A 20,828-nucleotide genomic window follows, 5' to 3' on the forward strand; every position below is an offset into this window, starting at 1 on the left:
AACCGTTTTCATGAAAATTTATTTCCACTCGCAGCACGGCTTATGGCGCGTAGGAGGTTGGCTACGCGTGTTTCCACGCGAGTTTTTTTCCCCGGCAAACCCAGGGAAGAGCGGATTCATGGATTTATGGAGCCCAGCGGTCTTCTTATGGGTTGTACGAGCACGCTTATCCACCGCGAACGCGAGCAAGCATTTCCGAGCCGATTATGCTTGTGCAACGAATACGTAGAGCAAAAGGAAGAGGTCACATCGCATGACCGTTGCTGAGTGTGGCTTCCGATCCATCTTCCGGAACAGGTGGGAACTTTTTTTTTCCTTTCTCGAATTTCCCCCTAACCTAATTTCGTACTTCTCTCCTTCATTCGAGTGGCAGCAATTCAATCAAAAATGATAAACGGCACACGAGTAAGAGAAGCACGGGAATTGGTGTGTCTGTTTGTGGGTTGTTTTCTTTTTCTTTTCCTGGAGATATATTAAATAGGGCGGATTCGGTCGATATAAGTGGCAAAAGAAGCTGTAAAGAAGTTATTAATGATGTTTTTTCTAAGATTATTGCATACTTGAAGGCGCTTTTGACGCGAAAGGTTACTAAAGATACGCCCAAATGTATGCAATTTGCTCTATAAATTATACTTTACAAGTCAAGCAAACCTTCTTGATTTACCTCCTTCCTAACGAGAAAGACATATGAGGACACGTAAGGACACAATCGCGATTACAGCCTGGTAAAGACAATTTACCACGGCAACCGACATCCGAGTTTCGTGTGTTGGCGTCAACGTCGTTTGGCCTGGCGAAGGAAAATTGGAAAACGTGATCGTTTATATTCTCATCACCGTGTCGCCGAGAAGCCACACACACACACACACACATGATTGTGCTTCCGTTACCATCATTTATCATTCCTTCCATCGCTCATCTGTACCCACCCACACACACTCTCAATCGTTTATTGAATTTTCCACCAAATAAATAAAAACGAAGCGAAAAGAAAAACGCCCCACAGGTAGGAAAAATACTGAACCAGGTAAAGTAAAACACATCACAACAATCGACCACAACACACAGCACACAGCAAAAAATAAAAAAAGGAAGAAGCCTTTCAATGCTTAGTCACGGAGAAAATTGGAGATTCCTTGGAGTGCTCCACCACGTTTGGTTACAATAGAAGGAAATATTACCGGTATAAAGAGTGTTCGCTCGTTTCACTTTCAATTCGCGTTTTCAACACAAAAAGCTCGAAGTACTTCTTTCACCGCACCACAAAGACACTACAGAAATAGAATAAATCCTTACCGGTGAGGTACCCTTGAGAGCTTTCCTTCTGCTTGCAGCACTTAATCCGATTTCTACTCTACTGCTGCTAATCACCCTAAACATACTCCCTCTTGCAATTTTAGAAAAATAATCCTTTTTTATGTTGCTGGACGCAAAATATCGATTTCAGAAAAGACAAGCTGCGGTCCCCGTGCAACAGCTTGTCCGACACGGATGGATTGTAAAAACGGAGAACTTCCGTTTCGCATTTCGTACTCCTTCTGCAACCTTTCTGAGCAAGAGGTGGAAAGAAAACGGAAACATTCAAGCAGTAGCAACCATATCTGACAAAATTGAACCTCAAGAGTAGTAGCATTCGATTGACATTGAAATATACCGTTCGAGCACCTCTCATTGGGCACGAGCGGGCGCGCGCGCGCGCGCCTTCACATCAAAAAATCAAGCGCTGTTCGTTGGGTGCGACCTTACAACGCACCAGATCCCTCGTGGCCATGCATTTGTTTGCGCGTTGCCCTGAGCTATAAAAGTCGAAAAACAAATGTTTGAAACAGGCCTGTTCCGTGCGAAGGTGCGAAGTTTGTAGAAGAAATATGAAAGAAAGAAAAAACAACATATTATAAAATTAAAAACGTTTCCTTTCTTCCTATTCGTTTTTCACGCAACGATGGGCGCTGTCCGGCCGTGTTGAGACGTTGAACTGTGGCGCCCGCGCGCGCTTGTGGTGAACCGTGGCTTCTAAAAACCCTAACTTTAAATCAATGTCAAACGAAGGTACATCGGGCTAAATGAAACTATCAGTGTGCAACACGAAACTTTAACAGGCTTTTATCACTTTACGATGGGTACATGCGCATAAGCCTCGGGAGGGTTTTATGATGTACATGGTGCGCGTGTAATGTTTGTCCTATTTCCTACAAGAAACGATCAATCGACCATGGATGGGATGGTTTTGTAGCGCGCTGCGACAAGAGCAAGTTCGCCGACTGCAATCCCTGTGGTTGTACCTTTAACTTATAACGGATTACAAGACTTGTAATAAGATAGTCAATCCTAACAACGCTGGAACAGCGTTCAGATAGTATTTGATGCCTGGTCCTGACGTTTGAGGACCAACCGACAAGTAATGCGTGAATCTTTGGTGCCTTACAAACAATCGGAAACCTCTCCCATTTGATTAGAGTTAAATTTGCCGTTTTATTTTTGATAAACGCAAAATAAAAATGTTAAAAAACCCTAAGTTGTCAAAAAAAATACTACAGCAACTGTCGAACCTGTCGCTGTCTCTTTATCGTATGCAACAGGCTCAAGAGCACAGCCTTACCGCTAAAGGCTGTGCACGTGTAACGTCTTCAGTCCGACGTTGCGAACCTCATTAGGCAAAAGCGTATAATCGTACCACGAAGACGACGACACACACGACCGATAAAAGAACACGACACGGATAAGACAGTTTTACAACCCGAAACCAGTAACGGCAACGACAGTCGCATGTCATAAATGCACATTCGTTAAATAGTTCAAGCAAGCGCACTGAACCGCAACAACACTCGCCCGCTTGAAGGTCGCAAAACACTTGCAGGGAAAGTCACGTTTGAAGGTGACCAATTCCGTTTGGCTCGTGCCAGGGACTATCGCGTGTCCTCGACTCGCTCTAGAAGAAAGTGGAAGTAAACTTCCTACATTTCAGCCTAGCACCCGATCAAGTGCAATAAGCCATAAACCGTCAAATTGTGCAACTCCGAGTGCACCACATTTTCATAAACGAATATGCAAGCTGCAACACGACGAAGGTGACCGCCGGGCTGTCCGTTATTCCCTCCATTTAAGAGTGTGGCACGTGAGTGAATAAATTAAAAGACTTCGGCCCTGTTGCGTCCTCTCCTCAATCGAAAGAAAAGCGAGCGAAGCACCTCTTGGTGCGTGTGCTTCTTGATGCGACCGAAAAATAATTAAAAACGTATAACTTACAAGTGGCGGAAAGGCTTAACCATAATAATGATAGTAATAATCGAACAAGAAAACAGGACGAGGAAGATGGAGAGGGAAAAAAGGAAAAAAGGGAAGGCAGTTACGCACCTGTGTGAAGTACGATGGTAGAACGCAGCGCTGATCGTCCAGACGCGAGCTTTGGACGCGTTCGAGCAGTTCGAACAGATCGTGCGTGGCGCCGCGCAACCGATCCGGGCTCGTGGTGGCGCTCTTGCTGCTCGGCGCAGTTGTGGTCGCGGACAGACCATTCTGTTTCGCGTTTGCCGCTGCCGTCGTCCACCCGCCCATATGTTGACGCCTGTTGGAACAAAAAAATGGAGAGAAAACAGTGAGTCAATTACAGCACAGCCAGAGTTTAATGTGATATTAATTATGTTTTATCTACGATGGTCACAACTAAACCACCACCATCGTCCGAAACTAGTGCAACGAATGCTACAACTCCCTCCCCTGGATCAATGTCAAACGTAAAACCGACAGAAAGCATCCTTCACGTTTTCCCAAGAGGGTTTAAACTGGCCAATGATTGATCGTGTTTATTGTCGCTTTCGTTCGACTTTGACATCCCAAAAACAGCCACGGATGACTAATTGCTGCGTCGGACGCGTTTTCTCGTGGTGGTCGCTCGATCATGCTGCACCAAACTGGTTTCAATTTAAAAAAAAGGCTGCTGTCTGTCGATCATTATTACATCTACATCAAAAAGACCCACACCCCGAAACAGCGTCCGTTTGTTGTCGGTGTATCGGATTAGAACAAATTAATTTAATCGCGTCCAACTTCGGCTTCCTTTGCTGACAGCCTCAACTGAGGGCTGACCACACAAAACGACCGAAGTGCAGTGGGTGCCACGATTAATGATCATTTACCGATGCTGATTAATTGTAACACCCAACCATTGGTGGACTTGTTTGATTGTTTCGGAAGCCGCTCGGTGTCGTGTTACGGCGAGAAAATTTGCTCCAGCGTACCCCGAAGACCGTACAAGGCTTGGCGAGCAAACTGGATGCAACTAGATGCAACAAAATGCGACTTTAATTGGACGACGATGATGTATGGATGGCGTCGGTGTATGGTTTCAGAGACAGCGTGTTCGAGGGAGGACTTTTGCTCCTGCTAACTAGCCGCTTGATTGATGATGTTTTGATAAGAAGAAACATGGCCGCGCCGGCAGTGTTATGGTTAAGCGGGTATTAATTTTAATAAAAGCAACATAAATATCGTAGGGAGTAATAAATTTAAATCAAGCTTTTGAAGCTAAATATCAGTTTCCAAGGCGAGACTTTAGATACAAATCGGACAAAAATTGTTATTGTAATGTCCACGGTACAATTTATTTAGTCACCAAGAGGTTAAAAAAAACTCCCTTATATGCAGAAAATCCGTTAATCCCTCTTAAGCATTCATTATCGAAGGTGTAATAAAGTTCAAAAACTCGATCCTTGATACCGCCCCTTCGGATGCAGATGGGATGAGCAGGACATAAAAAAACACGCTCCTCTTGTATCTCGAGTATCATCGAATAAATCCTGTCCAAATTAAGTCCATCTCGAGCGTCCAGTGTCCCTGCCAGGACTTGGCGTCGCCTAAAAGAATAGCAAAACAATGGGGATAAAGCAGGACCACTCGAACGTGAACAACACAAAACCTAGCCCTGTTTATTATTGTTGATGTTGTTGCTGTCAGTTCGATGTTTCTGCTGAGTGTGGGGTGTCTGCATACGTACGAGTATGTGTGTGAGTTATTCATAATCAACATAAGAGTGCGCGACGATGACAAAATGATTTATGCACGTACGCACCACCGTTGCATCCGTAACACCCTTTTGTCTCCCTGTGCTGAGCCCTGTGAGCTCCTGTGAAGGACATTCAGCAAGCAAACGGGTGTGTGTGTGTCCGAATTGCTGGTGTGTAAGCCAGTTGTAATGCTCGTAAGTGAGCATCCCCCTATTCTACTCACCACTCCGCAAAAGGTCCGACAACCAGTAGGAAGCCTTCCAAAAAAAGAAAAAAAAACTCACCCGCTTTGTCCCTACCTTAAATGTTGGAAAGAACCGGGAGAGGGTTCAAGTTCGAGTTGATGCAAATAGATCATTTTGTGTTTGAAAGCAAACAGAGAAGCAATTTTCATAATCACCAACACCGACCATATTGCATCCTTGCATTTAAAAATTTCAACCCCCTTTGGTAGGTTCTCTCGGGAACGTTGGTCAAAATATGCGGATGCGCGCGACCCACTGCTGTGCGAACGGTGAAGTGAGCATCGAACGAATTGGAAATATGATCCCATCCGTCCTGCCAGGATAAAGCCTTCTGCAAGGGAGAAATCCTATACGATGCATAAAATGGCTAATGAAATTCAATTCATCCCGAACCGAAATCATAACCCGTTACCTTTTTTTTATTTTAGTTCTGTTTCGTTTTTACGCTGTCCTTGTTAACCGAAATACTGACACAAACTGATAATAGAACCTGACTCGAATTTTCCATTCCAACGTTCCTTTTTTTTCGTGTAGAATTTTCCAACCTGCCCATTTCGGCCCACTGAAGTGGGCATGTTTGAAACGGTTCCAGTATCCATTCCTCGGACAGGTCGGTCTAGGTTGGTTTGATGTTGGTTTTATGGCCGAGTTTTCCATTCGCCCAGGTACTCGAGGCAAGATCATCTGCATATTTTGAAGTGCCACTCTTGGTGGTGCCGACTTGCATCCCGGACTTGCGTCCCATCTCTATCGCGCACCCACCGGCTTTTGGGACCACTTGAATGCAGCATCATTTCGCTTCATCGCTGCTCACCATTGACCATTGGCCGGTGGATAGGTGGGTGTGAGGGTTCTTCACCATCACCGGGCAGCGCAAAGCGGGCAACGTTGGGCGGGGGGAATTTTCCTCGATTCTCTTCGCTCCATTCATTCATACGCATCGGACAGTCGGAACCGGGACGTTTGTGTTCGTTGTGCACTGTTGCATAACAACCGGGTCAGTGTCTGGATACAAGTCCGATTTATCAGCCCGCACTAGAGACGGGAGGGGTGAGCGGAGCGGGTGGCCGACTGCAGCGTGCAGGCCTGCTAATGGGAGCTTGGGAATATTCAAATATGTTTCCCATTTCAAACTGACAAACGGTACGGCGGTTAGCAAGAGAGCACGATGCATCTGACAGCTTCAACATACAGACGGTAGAATACACGGACACCGCTTACCGTGTGTCCACTCACTCAAACCCTGCTTTAAGACCGGAAGTGTAGTACTTGCTCACTTTTACGGTTTTGTGCAAAATTTATCTCCAACCCCTTTTGAGAATTTTTTGTTTGCTGTTGCTTTGCTTTACCTTTCCACCTAGTCACAAACGTACACGAGAATCCGGGTGTTGACTGAAGCGGTGGGCTTTGACATTATCCGAACTAAATCACAATCATCGTGCAGCCCCTCCTAATTGTTCCTTGCCTTTGAAGGTGTTGTACCTTTGCCATAATGTTGATCAAACAAAGTGAAATATTTCACTAAATAGAACCGTTTGCAACTGAAGTGCATCTTAAAAGTGGTTGCATTAAAATCGCATTGTAGCCGGGATGAGTTATGCGTAATACGCGTTATGAGGCTTTAGCTGCAAAAGAATTCTGCAAACTCTGCTATTCCGTTCGATCGTAAAACATAAAATATGATTGAATTTTTAGCATAAATTAGTAATTTAGAAGAAATAAATTAAGGCATACTTCCTTTTCTATTTCCCCTATTTGCCAATCCTCTGTGACGTACTCTTGACATCACAGGACCTCCGTGATTGCTCTGTCCCGTCAAAGGGTAGTTTTGGGAACAACCCCGAAACCCCGACCAGAAGAGTGCGCACCCAAAAGCAAGCTCTTAATTTGCATTCTGATGTACGTTGGTTCGAAATGAACTTTTTAATTTCTACTGATCCAATCTAAACACCATCTCGGTCGGTCGTTGACGCGACCCAGACAGCCTATCGACCCTCTCTCCTCCCGGGTCCCGTACGGGTTATACGGGTCGGGAGGGTTATTGCTTGTCCCAGTTTGCTAACTGTTTTGCATAAATCTAATGCACCCGTGAAAAGTATGCAACAACGCGTATCGCACACAAAACACAATAATGGTAAGAAATGCATTAAATGTGTTCGACTGTTCGGTAGGCTTAATTTAAACAAACTCATTGAAATGTGTGCACTTAAGTAAATAAGAGTGAGCGCGCCCCGTAAGGAATGTCACTGATTTGGGATGCTCAATTCGAATGGTGTAGCAGATCAATTTCTAGATAAACACGCCAAGTAGCATTGAATTAACTATCCGATTTTTTTTTTTTTTAGGGTAGGATTAGACGCCAATGTGACATGACTTTTAATCATTTTTGTGGGGATTTATTTTTTAAAATATACAAAAGTAAAATAAAAGTATGATTTGCTTTTACTTTGACACAAATGTTAATGATATATGTGAAAGCAATGTTAGACTTTTGAAGAAGTCATCGTGAAGAAGGCCTTGTGCCAGGCCGTCCTTCATGAAAAAATCATGAAAAACGATATATGTTTTGAGTAATTTAAATTCAATCCTGAACCACCGACATAATTTGACATTTAATCATTTTATATTTTCTCGCCAATTTTGTATTCAACAGATATAAAGCAAAATATTTAATATATAAAGTAAACCTCAAATTTCCTCCAAAGCAAACCAAACCAAATCATAACATTGATTTTCATTTTTCATTCTGCGCTGTCCACTTCTGTTCAATTTGTCTAATCCGCGCCTTGCCGATTCCGCAGAAACACGATTTTTTCTCTTTCTGTCTGTGGCCAGCTTAAGGTCGCTTAGAACGAATTAAGCCTGTCTACCACCTGCCTGCCACCTGGTGGGAGGTGTGATGAAATTTTCCAACCCAATCCGAGATAATCTCTTCATTCTATCTATTCTTTGACCGTCACCTAACACCGGTTGCTCGATGAGTTCATCTCCGACATCCGACATCGAGTCTAAGCGCGGAAGGGATCAGGGTTTTCGTTTTTTTTTTTTCATACACACGCAAGTATTAGGATTTATACTCATCACCCCCCGCTAAACAAGGACTTCCACCACCCAACAAGCGCACTCGGCCTGTATGCCCACCGAACGTTCGCCCTCGAACTGTTGAATGAGTTCAGTCGTTACGGTTGGGTGCACTGATTGAAACGTAACGCGTAACGTTACAGCACGATCGTGGCGGCAACTGCTGCCTGTTCTCCAATGGATGGTGATGATGACGCGCACACGCTGCGTCGAACCGTGGCCTCGAAGATGCGATGCGAGGTTATGCGCGTTCGCACATCGATTGTTTGCAGTTTGATTTTAATTTAATTATTTTTTTACGCTGGCACACGGCCACGATGGTGCGCCCGGGCGCTGTGGTACTTGTTTGCAACCGGTTCTAACCGATGGTAATAAGGGGTTTTGTAATAAGCAAAGAGAGGGTGCTTCTGATATAACAAAAGTAGTCTTCCGGTGTGCCGCTTGTGTTGGGAGAAGTAGATTTTACTTCTTCCAATCGTTCTCATGAAAGAAAAAGTTTAAAAAAATCGATAACACTACATTGTTACCATACAGATAATCTTACAGGGGTTTGCAACTGATAACGCGAATTTATGTCAACACAAACAGAATATATCAAAATGAACAACAATGACCATTTTTTCTTCTTTTTAAAAGATTTAAGTGCAATTATTTAATGAATTTCTTGTGTCTTTTTAGTAAAATTTATTTGAAGTCATTCGGAAGTCGAAGTTGTAAAGGCATCATTTTGGAAATCGCCATTCAGAACAAGCCAAATTAATTTTCTCACTTACTTATTAGACCTTTAAAACCGAAATAAATATGATTAGACCTTTATATCATTTTTTAAATCTTTATTTTTATTATTTTTTATTATTTTTTATCTATTTATAAGGTTTTTATGAATACATAATCGATTTTCTCATTTTTTAACTAACACAACATTGTGATAAACAGATAATATATCGATTATGTTTTTTTTTTTTACAAATTTCAACATGTATCTGATAGAGCAATCAAAAACCACAATTTTGAATTCGCTGAAGTAGCAAGCTGATCAATGTCTTATCAACTGTTTAACCCCTGTAATCTATCGATCATGGTATGCATCATGCATACGCTCGTTAGAGAGTGGAAAAAAGGAAAAATAATCAATAATTCAATCTGGCATGCAGAACGTCAAAGGTTGCAGACATCGAAATACATGAAGCTTCTGACCTGGTTTAAGCGCACATAAACATTGCGCGCAATTAACCGCAAAGCAAACACTAAATCAATGCTAACCTATTTGACCTTCTCGGATACGATCGAGCCAAATCAAAACAACAAAAATAAGATCCAAGAACCATTTAAAATTTAAATAAAAGTGCAGTAAGAAAACTACACAACAGCAACACGAGGAAACGGTCGATCACCGCACGAAAGGATAGTAATTAAAATCAATCCCAATGCCGTAAAAGATTCTCCAGGGTCAAAGTGGCGCTTAAACCCTGCCCGGATGATTATGAATTGTAAATATTTCCTGCTACACTGACAATCAACCAAAACAGTAAAATATTTGCTATTGCAAGAAGATGCACACTGATTGCAGATCGGAAGAGGATTGATTATTTTCCATAATGATTTCAACCATCATAAAAACGGCTGTTATGGTTACATTCCCATGAGCCCTTTCTATGATTGCTGTCCTGTACTATCGATGTGTGTAAACATTTTGCACAAAACGGAAAATCGATTTACCATTAGCTACCCCCGTACGGAAGATGCGTAACGATGATCAAACATCAAAAGGAATGCACGGATACGTTTAATACAAACCAATCCTTGTGGTTTATCTATCTTCTTCGGAACTTTAAATATTCCCACCGTCCCTGTTTGCGTCATCGTTGCATCAAAGGAAGCTTAAGATGCATCATTATCGAGCAGTTGCATCGTCTTCCACGCTCGTTCTCTTCCAATTCTCCCAGCGGGAGGTGTGTTTTTGCATAATAGTTCATAAACCTCACGATAATAACAATAAAATTCGACACAACATATCGATCGTGTAATAACGGGCTTACCGTCCCGGTGCCATCATCAGAAAGCAAATTGTGGTTTTTCGACCATTCTTCTTCTGGGGTACCCGTTTAATGATGGTGCGTCTTACGTCGCTGGTTCGTCAGCGAAGGGTGAAAATATGTACGGATAAGGGACGACAAACTAGAGGAAACCATTCTCAAAAGCCCCCTTGACGATTTTTCCCTATTCTTTTTCGCAAACTTGAAAAGATTTCATGCCATTCGTTCATTTATCACCTGCAACAACTCAAAATCATAATCATCATCATCGTCACATCGGCATCGACGTTCTCTGCAAAACGTTCGAAACAAATCGTATCAAAATAAGTGTTTCGGCGCTCGTTGACGAACATAGGGAAAACCTTCGTTTCAAATAATAAGCCTCTTTTCCATCCATGCCCGCATCAGAATCCTTTCTGCGCATGCAAAACAACAATAATATGCTGAATTATGTTTTGGGCTTTGCTTTGGGTGAAGTTTTCCACGTTCCACGACGGGGTGTATCTGGCGTATGTGTGCTGAAGGCCTTTAAGGAGAACCGAAGAGAAAGCTTAATTGTTTCATTTTTTGGTCGGTAGTACAAAAGGGAAGAAAAGTGCCATTGTTGCGACACGGGAAGTTGACTTCCTTTCTTTTCATTTATCCCCGTCGGAGGTCGGGATTTGAGGAAAAGAAAAAAAAAGGGTGATCATTTTCCATAATCTTGGGTAATGATTTTCTTGGTTAACAAATACCGCGCATGCATGATTTGTGTCGCTGGTCGACGAAATTGCCGGCCAGTAAATAAAGTACCGGGATAGAAGGGTTGCGTCATAAAATATTAAACTTCAGCCACATATTACCATGATTCGACTCATAAAGTTTAACTTTTTATGTTTCAATGACTTTGGCGAACTTTAGCTAGGTTGGTCTTTATGGGTAGCGAAAAATGGTGGAGTTTAGAAAAATGTTACAGCGAATTAAACATTTCACACTCATAAAATTAATCATCACGATTCTGGTGCTTGCTTTATGTGCCAGTTAGACTTTACGGCTCTCTCTCTCTCTCTCGCTTGTCAAATTCTGGACCTTAAAGTGCGAAAAAACGACCAACCGGCTCCGCCGCTTTGGCTCGATCGCAAATATTTTTCCGCCTTCCGCATATAATCACATTAAATCATTCTCGTTCAAGAAAAATATTCAGAAAACTCCAGCAATGTGGCAACAAAACATTCTTCCGCCATTCGCCCAGCTGACCAACGAACAGTTCGCTACTCCGAGCTGCCCAATTATCCAAGAGTGTGCCCGGGGGATGGAAAAAAAAACTCCTGGCCCAGCGAGAAGGCTAGTCGCGGCCAAAACAAACGCCAAGAATGGGAACTCAAGCCAAAAATCATAAATCAAGATCTTTTAATAGCTCTGTAATAACAATGACTACGCACATATCCTCCTCCCTTCCTTCTTCGGGGAGGTTTTCCTTCCTCATCCGCACGGAAATGATGCCAGGCGAGGAAGGGGGAATACACAGGAACTCGTCTCCGAGCTCACCAATTTCCCACCATGTGGCAACAATTTTACGGTACGCAACGCAAAGGAACACTCCCAAGATTATGGACAGTTCTTGGCCGGTTCATTCTTCGTCGCGGTTGTTTCTGCACGCGAGATTTGAATACACGGCGGTGGCCAAACAAGCAAAAAAGGGGAAACCCAAAAATGGAAAGCCCGGCAACAACTTTCACTAACCGATTTTCGGAGTGTGTTTTTGAGAAAGAATTTCTTTTCCCCTTTGCTTGGCGTTTTCTTCGCGGGTTTCTCTCTTGCTTCAATTGTGTGACACACAGTTTATCGCGCATTTTTCACGGCCCTTGTTTCGCTCACACCGAGTAAGGAAAAAGGGGAGGTTTTTCCCTTCGCTTTAACCACCAAAAAACGGAAAAGAACGCGTTCCTGACTTAATGCGTGCGCACCGAGACGCGAGTCTCGTCAATGCCATGCGCACGTGATTTGCATTGTTTAAGGGAAAATTTTTTCTTTCATATAAAAATCCTTCAAGAAGGGTGATCGGTGACAAGGGGGTTGGCATTCTGAGCGAGGAAAGGTAAGAGCCGAAGAGCCGTTTATAGTTCTCGTTCGCGACGCTAATCGTGAAACAAGTTCCTTACACAGCTAAAGAAAAGCCTAAATGCTTTCGTCAATCAACCACTTTTGTATCGACCGGTGTGCGTGTGACGATTACGCTGTCCGCTAGTAAAGAACCTTCCTCTTTGGTAGTTATTTTCCCTAAAATTTTCTTACCGAAAATTAAACATACGGGAAGGGAAAGTTGTTTTCTCGATGGGAAATTTGTTTTTTCCTTGACCGGATTGCATTTTTACGTTTTTTTTGTGCCACGGTCTGCTGCTTAAGTGCCATCAATCGGCGTTCCTCTTTTGGCAGTCTCTGTCCGGTTTTGCGATTTACCCGAAACGTTAGGGGAAGAAGGTTGTCGTTTTTTTCTTCTTCTTCCACCTCTTAATCTTAATCTCCCATACTGCAGCGCGCGTAAGATGACCATTCGAAGTTTGCGGGTTTAAAAACGAGGGACCACATAATAAACGATTTTTTGAACCCATTTCTCAAAACGCAGCGACACAGGATGACGTCGGTATCGGATAAAGGAAATGAATCGCCCTTGAAAGAATAAAGCATGCTAGAGTTTCAAACAAATCGATAAGTCATCGCGCAAAGGCGCTATGTTTTTAAAAGAGATTTTCGGGGTTTCTTTTTTTGTGAAAAAAATTTCTTTGGACGTTTCCTCTTGGCTCTTCGGTAGCCAACCGAGCGAAAGGCAAAAGTCAAGTGTCACTCTTAAAAAACAACGTTTGCACTGTATTGCTGAAACAGCTTTAGGGACCAGCATAATTTGCGTGAGAAAAGCAGAAACGGTCGAGCAAAGAAAATCATCTCCAGGACGTTCAAGTTCGCTGTAGTTCTCCATGCTGTCACGTCACGATGTTTTATGATTTTATTTTGTACTTTTTTAAGATGCAAAAAAAACGAACGAACAAACGCATATCAGAACGTCGGGAAGAAAGTTTGACGTTTTGCATTTTGCGAAGCACTCAAGGACTTGAAGGCAATAAGCAACAAAGCAGATTTACTCTCTCAGTCATTTTAATGTTTCTGCGCTTTAATGCGGTTTTAACATTGAGCATACACTTTGTCAATCAATTTTTACGACACTTTTCCTGTTATTTCTCATTAAGGAGAGGGCAAATTAGCAAAATCGTTATTCTTCGTACTTGCAAACTGTTCTGAAACATAACAACAACGACATTAAAAACTTTTATTACAGGGTTTTTTACGGTTGATTTGTAAATGTCAAAGGTAGGTAAAAACAACTCGAAGTCTAGTTGAAACTTCATGCAGCTTGCGAGTTGGACGATTGCAATTAAAATCCCTCAGATCTTATTTTATCTTTCATCAGCGGAGTCTATGGAAACGTTAGTCCGAAAATTATAATATTTTAGCCAGTTTCTGTCAAACATTTAATGTACTATTTTGACAGATTAGTTGCTAAATTCATCTTCACATTTTTGAAGAATGATTGGGGCAAACCATTAATCCGTATATACATAAAGCTAAATAACTGCTTAAAATACGTAACAACTAAAAAAAATAAAGCAGTTGTTTAAAAAAATCGTTTGTTTACACTTTCAAACCATCGTTGAGATGAACAGACCTTGCCGAAGAAGCTCAAATTGAATGTTTGGTTTTTTGGACGCCGGTGAGCTTTTACTGTCAGTTTGCATGGAGAGCAAGCAGGAAGTTTTACGATTATCTGAAGCGAATTATATCGTATCAAATCAAGAAAATATTATAATATCACATCACATTGCAAACTTCGACGGTGAGCTGTTTCAATAGAACACCACAATATTAAAAAAATCCGTAAGAGAAATTAAAATTCCTTTTGACGTTTAAAAATTGGCCGTCTAACCCTGCAAGCTTTGCTTCCTCATCGAAAATGTTAACCGATTTACATTGAAACCGTTTCGAAAATTAAAACCCGACCCCTAGAAAGTGTCTGTTATTAGCCGGAAATCAATTTTACCCTTTGTCGCGTTTTTGGCTTCCTTTTGTAAGGACTTTCCTGCGCTTCTTCGAAGGATACCACTTTTGGTCGCTTGGTTAGGATGTCCTGCGGTGGTGTAGTGACGCAAAGCATTGGAAAGAAAACCTCATTCCCAAACGGTAATTTCGATCTGTGGAGCAGAGTCCGTTTGTGGCGTAATTGCAGTTGCGTTTAGCATTTTTTTAAGCATGAGAGACGACCCAGGAAAACAACATTAGCACAAGAAGTGACAGAAAAAGGACTGAACTGTTTGCTGTGAAACCCCCCCCGCAGGGAAGAAAGCTGATCCTCGATTTGAAAGACCTCAAGGGAGTGAGGAGAAGAAAAGAAGTCAACGTTTTGCACACACTCAAACACCCGAACAGACCCTCGAAAATCGGCATAAGACGATCATTTTGGCTCACCACAGGACAACGTCTTTTTTAAACTGAAAAGCCCGGAAGGGTTTTTTAATCGTCCTCTTGGGGTGTGCTACTGCATCCTTTTTTCCCTAGCTTTCTGGCGAAGGAAAGTTTCTTGAAGGCGTTCCCATCGATATATTGCACTTCCTTTTGCCAGGTGTCGCCGGTTCTCTTTCCGCTCCACCGAAACAACGTTCACGGTGATGGAAAAATAATGATCGATTTTTTGTTCTGTGTGTGTACGCCGATGTTTCTCATTTTCTTTAATGAGGTTTCGATTTTTTCGGAGCTTCCGAAACTCCCTCGACTTTGCCGGTGTGTCCCTAAGGAGTTAGTGGATTCTTAGGCAACCGATGCCATGCTGATTCTGAGTTTTGGTTCTCACCGGGTGGGGAAAATAAACACACAAAAAAACGCATAGTTTATCCTTCGCACACGGGAAGTATCCTGGTGCCTTCGATTTCATGAAAATGTGCTTTTGATGACTTCTTCCTCTAGATCTGATGGCGTGGGAATTGCCACAGAACGTTGTGTCCCGGTTCGAAAAATCGCAAAGCATCGGTAACATTCTGTCTAGCAACCGGAGCTAGCAAAAACGGGCCATTCAAAGTCAACAATGAGAGACCTTTGGGATATACCACTATGTATATAGCGACGGGTTTTCCGGTCCTCTGTGGTCATCGTGTTTTGTTTGTCTCCTACCACCGCTCAATTGAATAGATTTCCGCACAGCTACACAACAACGCGTTCGCGCACCAATTTTGGTCCGTTTGGCTACCGATTCCGATTCCATTCCTTCCTCCGTTAAAGGTTTTACGAGTTTCGCTTGCAGTTTGAGTGAATGCTGATTAGTTTGCTTCCGGTCAAACGGGACGCGGATTCGAGTCACACCTTCGGATGACGCCATTGGTTCTGTGTACCGTTACAAAGCACACCCGAGCATTACAGCATTTTGAGCACCATTTTTGGACAATCAAAGTTCCGCAATCCGCAGCACAGTAATAGGGAAATGTGAAATAAATCTGCACCAAACAACAACGCATATCCACTGTTTGCCGAAATTATGCAATATTGTACGATGAACGCCTCCTGCTGCGGCGTACAATGTCCCTCTTTTCGGAGATGAAATATTTCATCCCTCCCTTTCGCTGGACACAGCAATAACCATTATAATTACACCAAGGGTGTCTTTCCAAAGCAGCAAGAAGCACGTACGAGATTTAATTAAACCATCGATTCATAATAGAACCGTGTGCTCTTGATGATAAAAATTTGACAGCCAACTATGTCTCAATTCTAATGATAACCGCGCACCGGTTCCGCGTGTGTTGCGGTTGCTCAATTTTAGTTCGAAAACACGAACGTTCCGATTGCCATTTAAATTTTGGAGAAAGGTATCGAATCGGTGTCGTCTACGCTGAGGGAGACGAGAGTTCGCCCTCCGGTTTGGAAGCTTTCATCCAATGCTTCGCCATGACTTCGGAACAATGTAACCACACGGAGCGTACACATCGTTTCGAATTTGAAACAGACAATACGAGAATTCTCTCTACGCGGCACGTTCGCTGCACCGGGATGTAGATGGGAAGATGGGCATCAGAACACCACATTGACACTCGATGCCTTGAAGCCAAGTCGAGCTTCCGTGTTGGTACATTCGTGTACGGTTGGTTGAGTTTTTCGGAGTCAGATTTCCTGAGCATCAGAACTTCAACAATTTTGTAGCCAGTCACCTTCCCGTCCAGCGACTTTGATCCCACATTTTAACGGGGCACAACAGTTCGAACTTTGAGACCTCGTTTGATCGAGTTCATTCCCTAAATTACATAGCTTTAGGGTGTCCCATCTTCAACTCTCACTAGGTTTTCATCCAATGTCCCAAAAAAGCCCACGATTTATAGAGGGCTTGTTGGGTTTTGTATCACATCCAGCAATTTTGTGAGGGCTCACCATAAGGAACAGGCGCGAGAAACGGGAAAAGGGAAACCAATGCATCTAGATTAGTTTACGCGTGGGTTCCCCCAAAACCCCGGCGTAGGTTTGTGGCACGATGGCACTCACCACCCTTCTTGCACTGAAATTTGATTCCGAACGCGTTTCAATCGCCGGTCGCCGGCGGGACACGCTCGATCATCAACCGCGACGCCATTAGTGCGCACGCACGCCCAACCCACTCGTGACGTTCCGATACCCTAGTCTTCTTCGGATGGAACCTGACAACCGTTTAGTGGCCACCTACAATCGTCCCACGGCAGTAGGCAAGCAGCAGCAGGTAGGCAAATAACACACACCTCTCAACGTGATCTCAGAAGAATTAGAATTTTTAATTTCTAGATTCTAGAACAAGGTTCCACGCGATGTTCTCCCCACAAAACAAAGGATACCCTTCTCGCGTCTCGTTTGCTAATTTTGGGAATAAATACCTACAGCGATGGCACACAACCAGTAGCAGCTAGCGGCATCAAACACTTTCACCTTAGGGGTCTTAATTTTTGGTTGGCGGACTTTTTGGTCGAATCGAAACGCCTTGGGTTCCGCCGAACCACCACCACCACGGATACCCGCGGCGGTCGCAAATAAATTCTCTCGCCCAATAAAGGCCCCAAGCACCGCAGAAAATGAAGACATCGGACGGATTCCTGCCAGGTAACTGCCACAACACCGCCACAGCTTTGGATGCTTCCCTCAGCTCGCTTAGCATACTAATTGGATGGTAATTAGTGTCTCCGAGTCTCTCCTTCACCCTATAATGGTGAGGATGGTAAATTGTTTTACCTTAATTAGTCCCGAACAAAAGGTGACGGCTATGACGGAACTCGGTGCGAGCGCGCGCGAATCAAAACCGTTCGGGATGGATAGATTCGGGGACACGGTTGCTAGGAAAGCTCCGGTAGCTCCGGCTCACACACACATACACAGAAAAAAAAAACCACATTGCATGCTACTACGTGCTAGTGATTAATTCCTTCAGGCCACGGAACACGTCTTCGCTTCGGGAGACCACCAGAAAAGAATTGCCATTGTTTTAGTTTTTTTTTCGGTTCGGAAGTAGAATTTTGCTACTTTTGGAAATTGAATCTCCAAGCAGGCTTGGTGTTGAATTCTCCGAAGAGTTTATTTGCATTCTCGCACGTGCAAATGCCGACAGGAGGTCCCCCCCCCCCCATAATCTTCATCAGCGTCACCATCAGCGTTGAGGACCAACCAAACCAGCGATTTGGGTCCGTTGGCGGCGCATCGTGGTCACTTAATCGCACCATAAATCATGAGGTGTATCCCGCGATGCAACGCGAATCCAACGGTCGTTCTGGAGGAGGGTAATTTAGCTTTTCTTCCTCTTGCCAGCGCTTTCAGCGAACCTGCTTTCTTCCCAACACTCAGCACCGGCGACCGTTATATTGCTTTCTTCACGTTCGGAAGAGGGTGAAACTTACTTTAAGCCGCGAATGTAAACCAACAAGAACGCGAAGGGATTCACGGTGGAACGGCAAAGACAAACAGAAAATGGCCCATAATCCTGACCCATTCCTACAAATTCTGCCTATTCATCCAACCCAATCTGCCCGTTCTCGGGTCCTGTAAAACAGTCGTACCGGTGCGCAAAAACCCAGAGGTGAATGGGATGCGCCCATTCGTTTCAATTACAACCGAAATTTGTACCTCGTTTGCGGATTGTCGTTTGCTTGACCCGGCGATGGTCCTTCTCTTCTGCGTGACCAGCGGTCAGTGTGACCCTTTTGCCTAATCCCCCCCACAGGTTCAGCACCGGTACGGGTACCGTGCAACCGCAACACACTCGCACAGCCGGCCTTTTTTCCCACCGCAATACGCAGCGTTTGTGTTTGGTCTGTGCGGTCATCATCAGCGCAAAACCGCCCGAATGTATGCAAACCCGTTGCATCAAGAGAGTGCGCTCTCTTTAGTTGACGCTTCTTTGTAAAAGGGAAATTTTAATTTACACCAACTTAAAAACAAAAATCCCCCCCCAAAAAAAATGCTAGCCACCAAGCGCACGATACACGTCGTCTTGCACACCCAAAACGGTGGTTCATCGCACAACCGAGCTTAGCGCCTCATTGTGAATGCGCTAGCGCCCACCGAGCGAGCGGATTGATTGCGGCAGATCGGAACGGATTTGGAACGGAACGCAACTGAACCACGTAACACACACGCACACGCTTCGTTTGTAAATCAACCGGTTATTTGTTTATGATTGTCACGTGTGTAAAGTGATCCAAAGAAGCGAACCAGTGCAGTATTACTTCGTTTTTTTTTCTCGGAGGTCCACAACAATACAATGCTTTGCGTTCCCTTTGGGTTTTTATTTTAAGTCATCCATTGCATCCGTAATGCAGACGGTTCTTAATGTTCTAATGCTTTCCGATTGAATTGCTTTAAACTGAAAATCGCCCGCAATAAACCTACCCTTGCGGATCATCAGTCGGGAGGTGATAAACATGCACAACAGACAACGATACTTGATGGTAGAATTCAGACACTTTTTTTCTTGGTTCCATTTTTTTTTTTTCACTGAAACTGTCCACTGCATTTCCTGGAATCGATGGAAAACATTTCAATCGGACCAGTACGCACACAGCCGAAACAACAAAACTCGTAATGCGATATGTTTGCTTTCAATTATGTTTCTATTATTTCAATAAACACGTTCCTGTTTCGGAAAAAAGGATTTACCTTTCGCACTGGCACCGCCAGCCGTTCGTATGGGTTTTTTTGTTTTCTACACACACCCTTTTTCTATTCCCGGTTGTCAATATTTATGCGATTTGTAACAGGAGTTTGAGAGTTTGTAGTTGGGTTTTTGCCGTAAGGAGAAAACAAAACAAAGTTTTCACAAAAACCTCAAAAAGCTTATTCCTGGGCAATGCTGGATTACCCCGGTCCCGGGATTTCACGGTCACCATTTAGGCAACCCTTGGGGGGGGGGGGGGGGGGTTTAAATACCGGTGGAGTATGTTACGAAACGAACACCCCAAAACAATACCGATACGGGCGCTCGGTGGCGGAAAATCCTCTTTCAAGCTTCGTTGGCAATGGCTTCAAGTTTTTGTTCTTCTTCTGGCCCAGCAGTACACCAGCAGAAGGGGCACAAAAATATGCAAATTGAAAACGATACTCTCTGAAACGACCCTCTCTCTATCTGAAAGGTCTCCGATCAGCCAGCAGTTTTTGATGCCTGGATGAAGTCGTCCGACAAGCGAAGGCTTCGCGTGTTCCCGAAAGTGCAACCAAAGTGCAGCTGTTCCCGGCACGTGGTAGGGCTCTTGTATCGGGTCGGATGTTTACGGAAATCGTAGGTTTCAAGTGGCCGGCAGCACGCCACTTCCAATGTTTGAATGCAACTCTCTTCGAGGGCCATGAATTAAGCGCCAATTATTGTTTAATAAAGAGCATACCTTGCATCTCCTCCGTGCCTGTTAGGCGCGCCGAGCTGGTGAGGGGAAAATCGGAAATCTATCGAAATGAAAGATGCCAAAAGTCGAAAATTATAGGGTAAATAAATCAATTCTCCTCCACCCCAATCGAGCGCATTGCTACAGCGAACTGGGACGGTGTGTCTCACATCACTTCGGCGCACACAACTCATTCACGAAAGTATGCACTATTTCGTGATCGAGTGGTGCCCAAAGCACAACACTCGAAAAGCAATTGGTTTTTGCGATTCCCAATTCCCTCGCTCGGTTGGCTCATGACAACATCGGCTGGAAAATGTGTGGTGCCTGCTGCGTGTTGCGCAAAGTCCACTCATCTTGCGCATTAAATTGTGCACGGATTCGTTTGCGTTTTATTGTTTTTTTGTTAACTGCGAAGTGTTTTTTGATAAAAAAAGCTAAAATAGTGAGAAACACTCATCTTTCATTCGAGGTGGAACGATTAACGTTTTTCGGTTGTAAAATAAGAAATGATTAAAGTAACAACACAATAAAAACAACAAAAAGCTTCGACTGCAA

The 20,828-nt window shown here is 43.7% G+C and overlaps 1 protein-coding gene across 3 annotated transcripts in view; it reads right to left on the reverse strand.

Annotated features, from left to right (window-relative positions):
• Positions 1-20,828, reverse strand: part of LOC126563988 (rap1 GTPase-activating protein 1) — a 145,237-nt gene that overhangs the window by 58,779 nt on the left and 65,630 nt on the right. For all 3 annotated transcript variants that reach the window (XM_050220881.1, XM_050220880.1, XM_050220879.1), the window contains exon 2: positions 3,355-3,565. In XM_050220881.1, coding sequence (XP_050076838.1) covers positions 3,355-3,565 — 211 coding nt within the window. The remainder of the gene's footprint in view (positions 1-3,354; positions 3,566-20,828) is intronic.

Source organism: Anopheles maculipalpis, chromosome 3RL, assembly GCF_943734695.1.
Source record: "Anopheles maculipalpis chromosome 3RL, idAnoMacuDA_375_x, whole genome shotgun sequence".
NCBI lineage: Eukaryota > Metazoa > Arthropoda > Insecta > Diptera > Culicidae > Anopheles > Anopheles maculipalpis.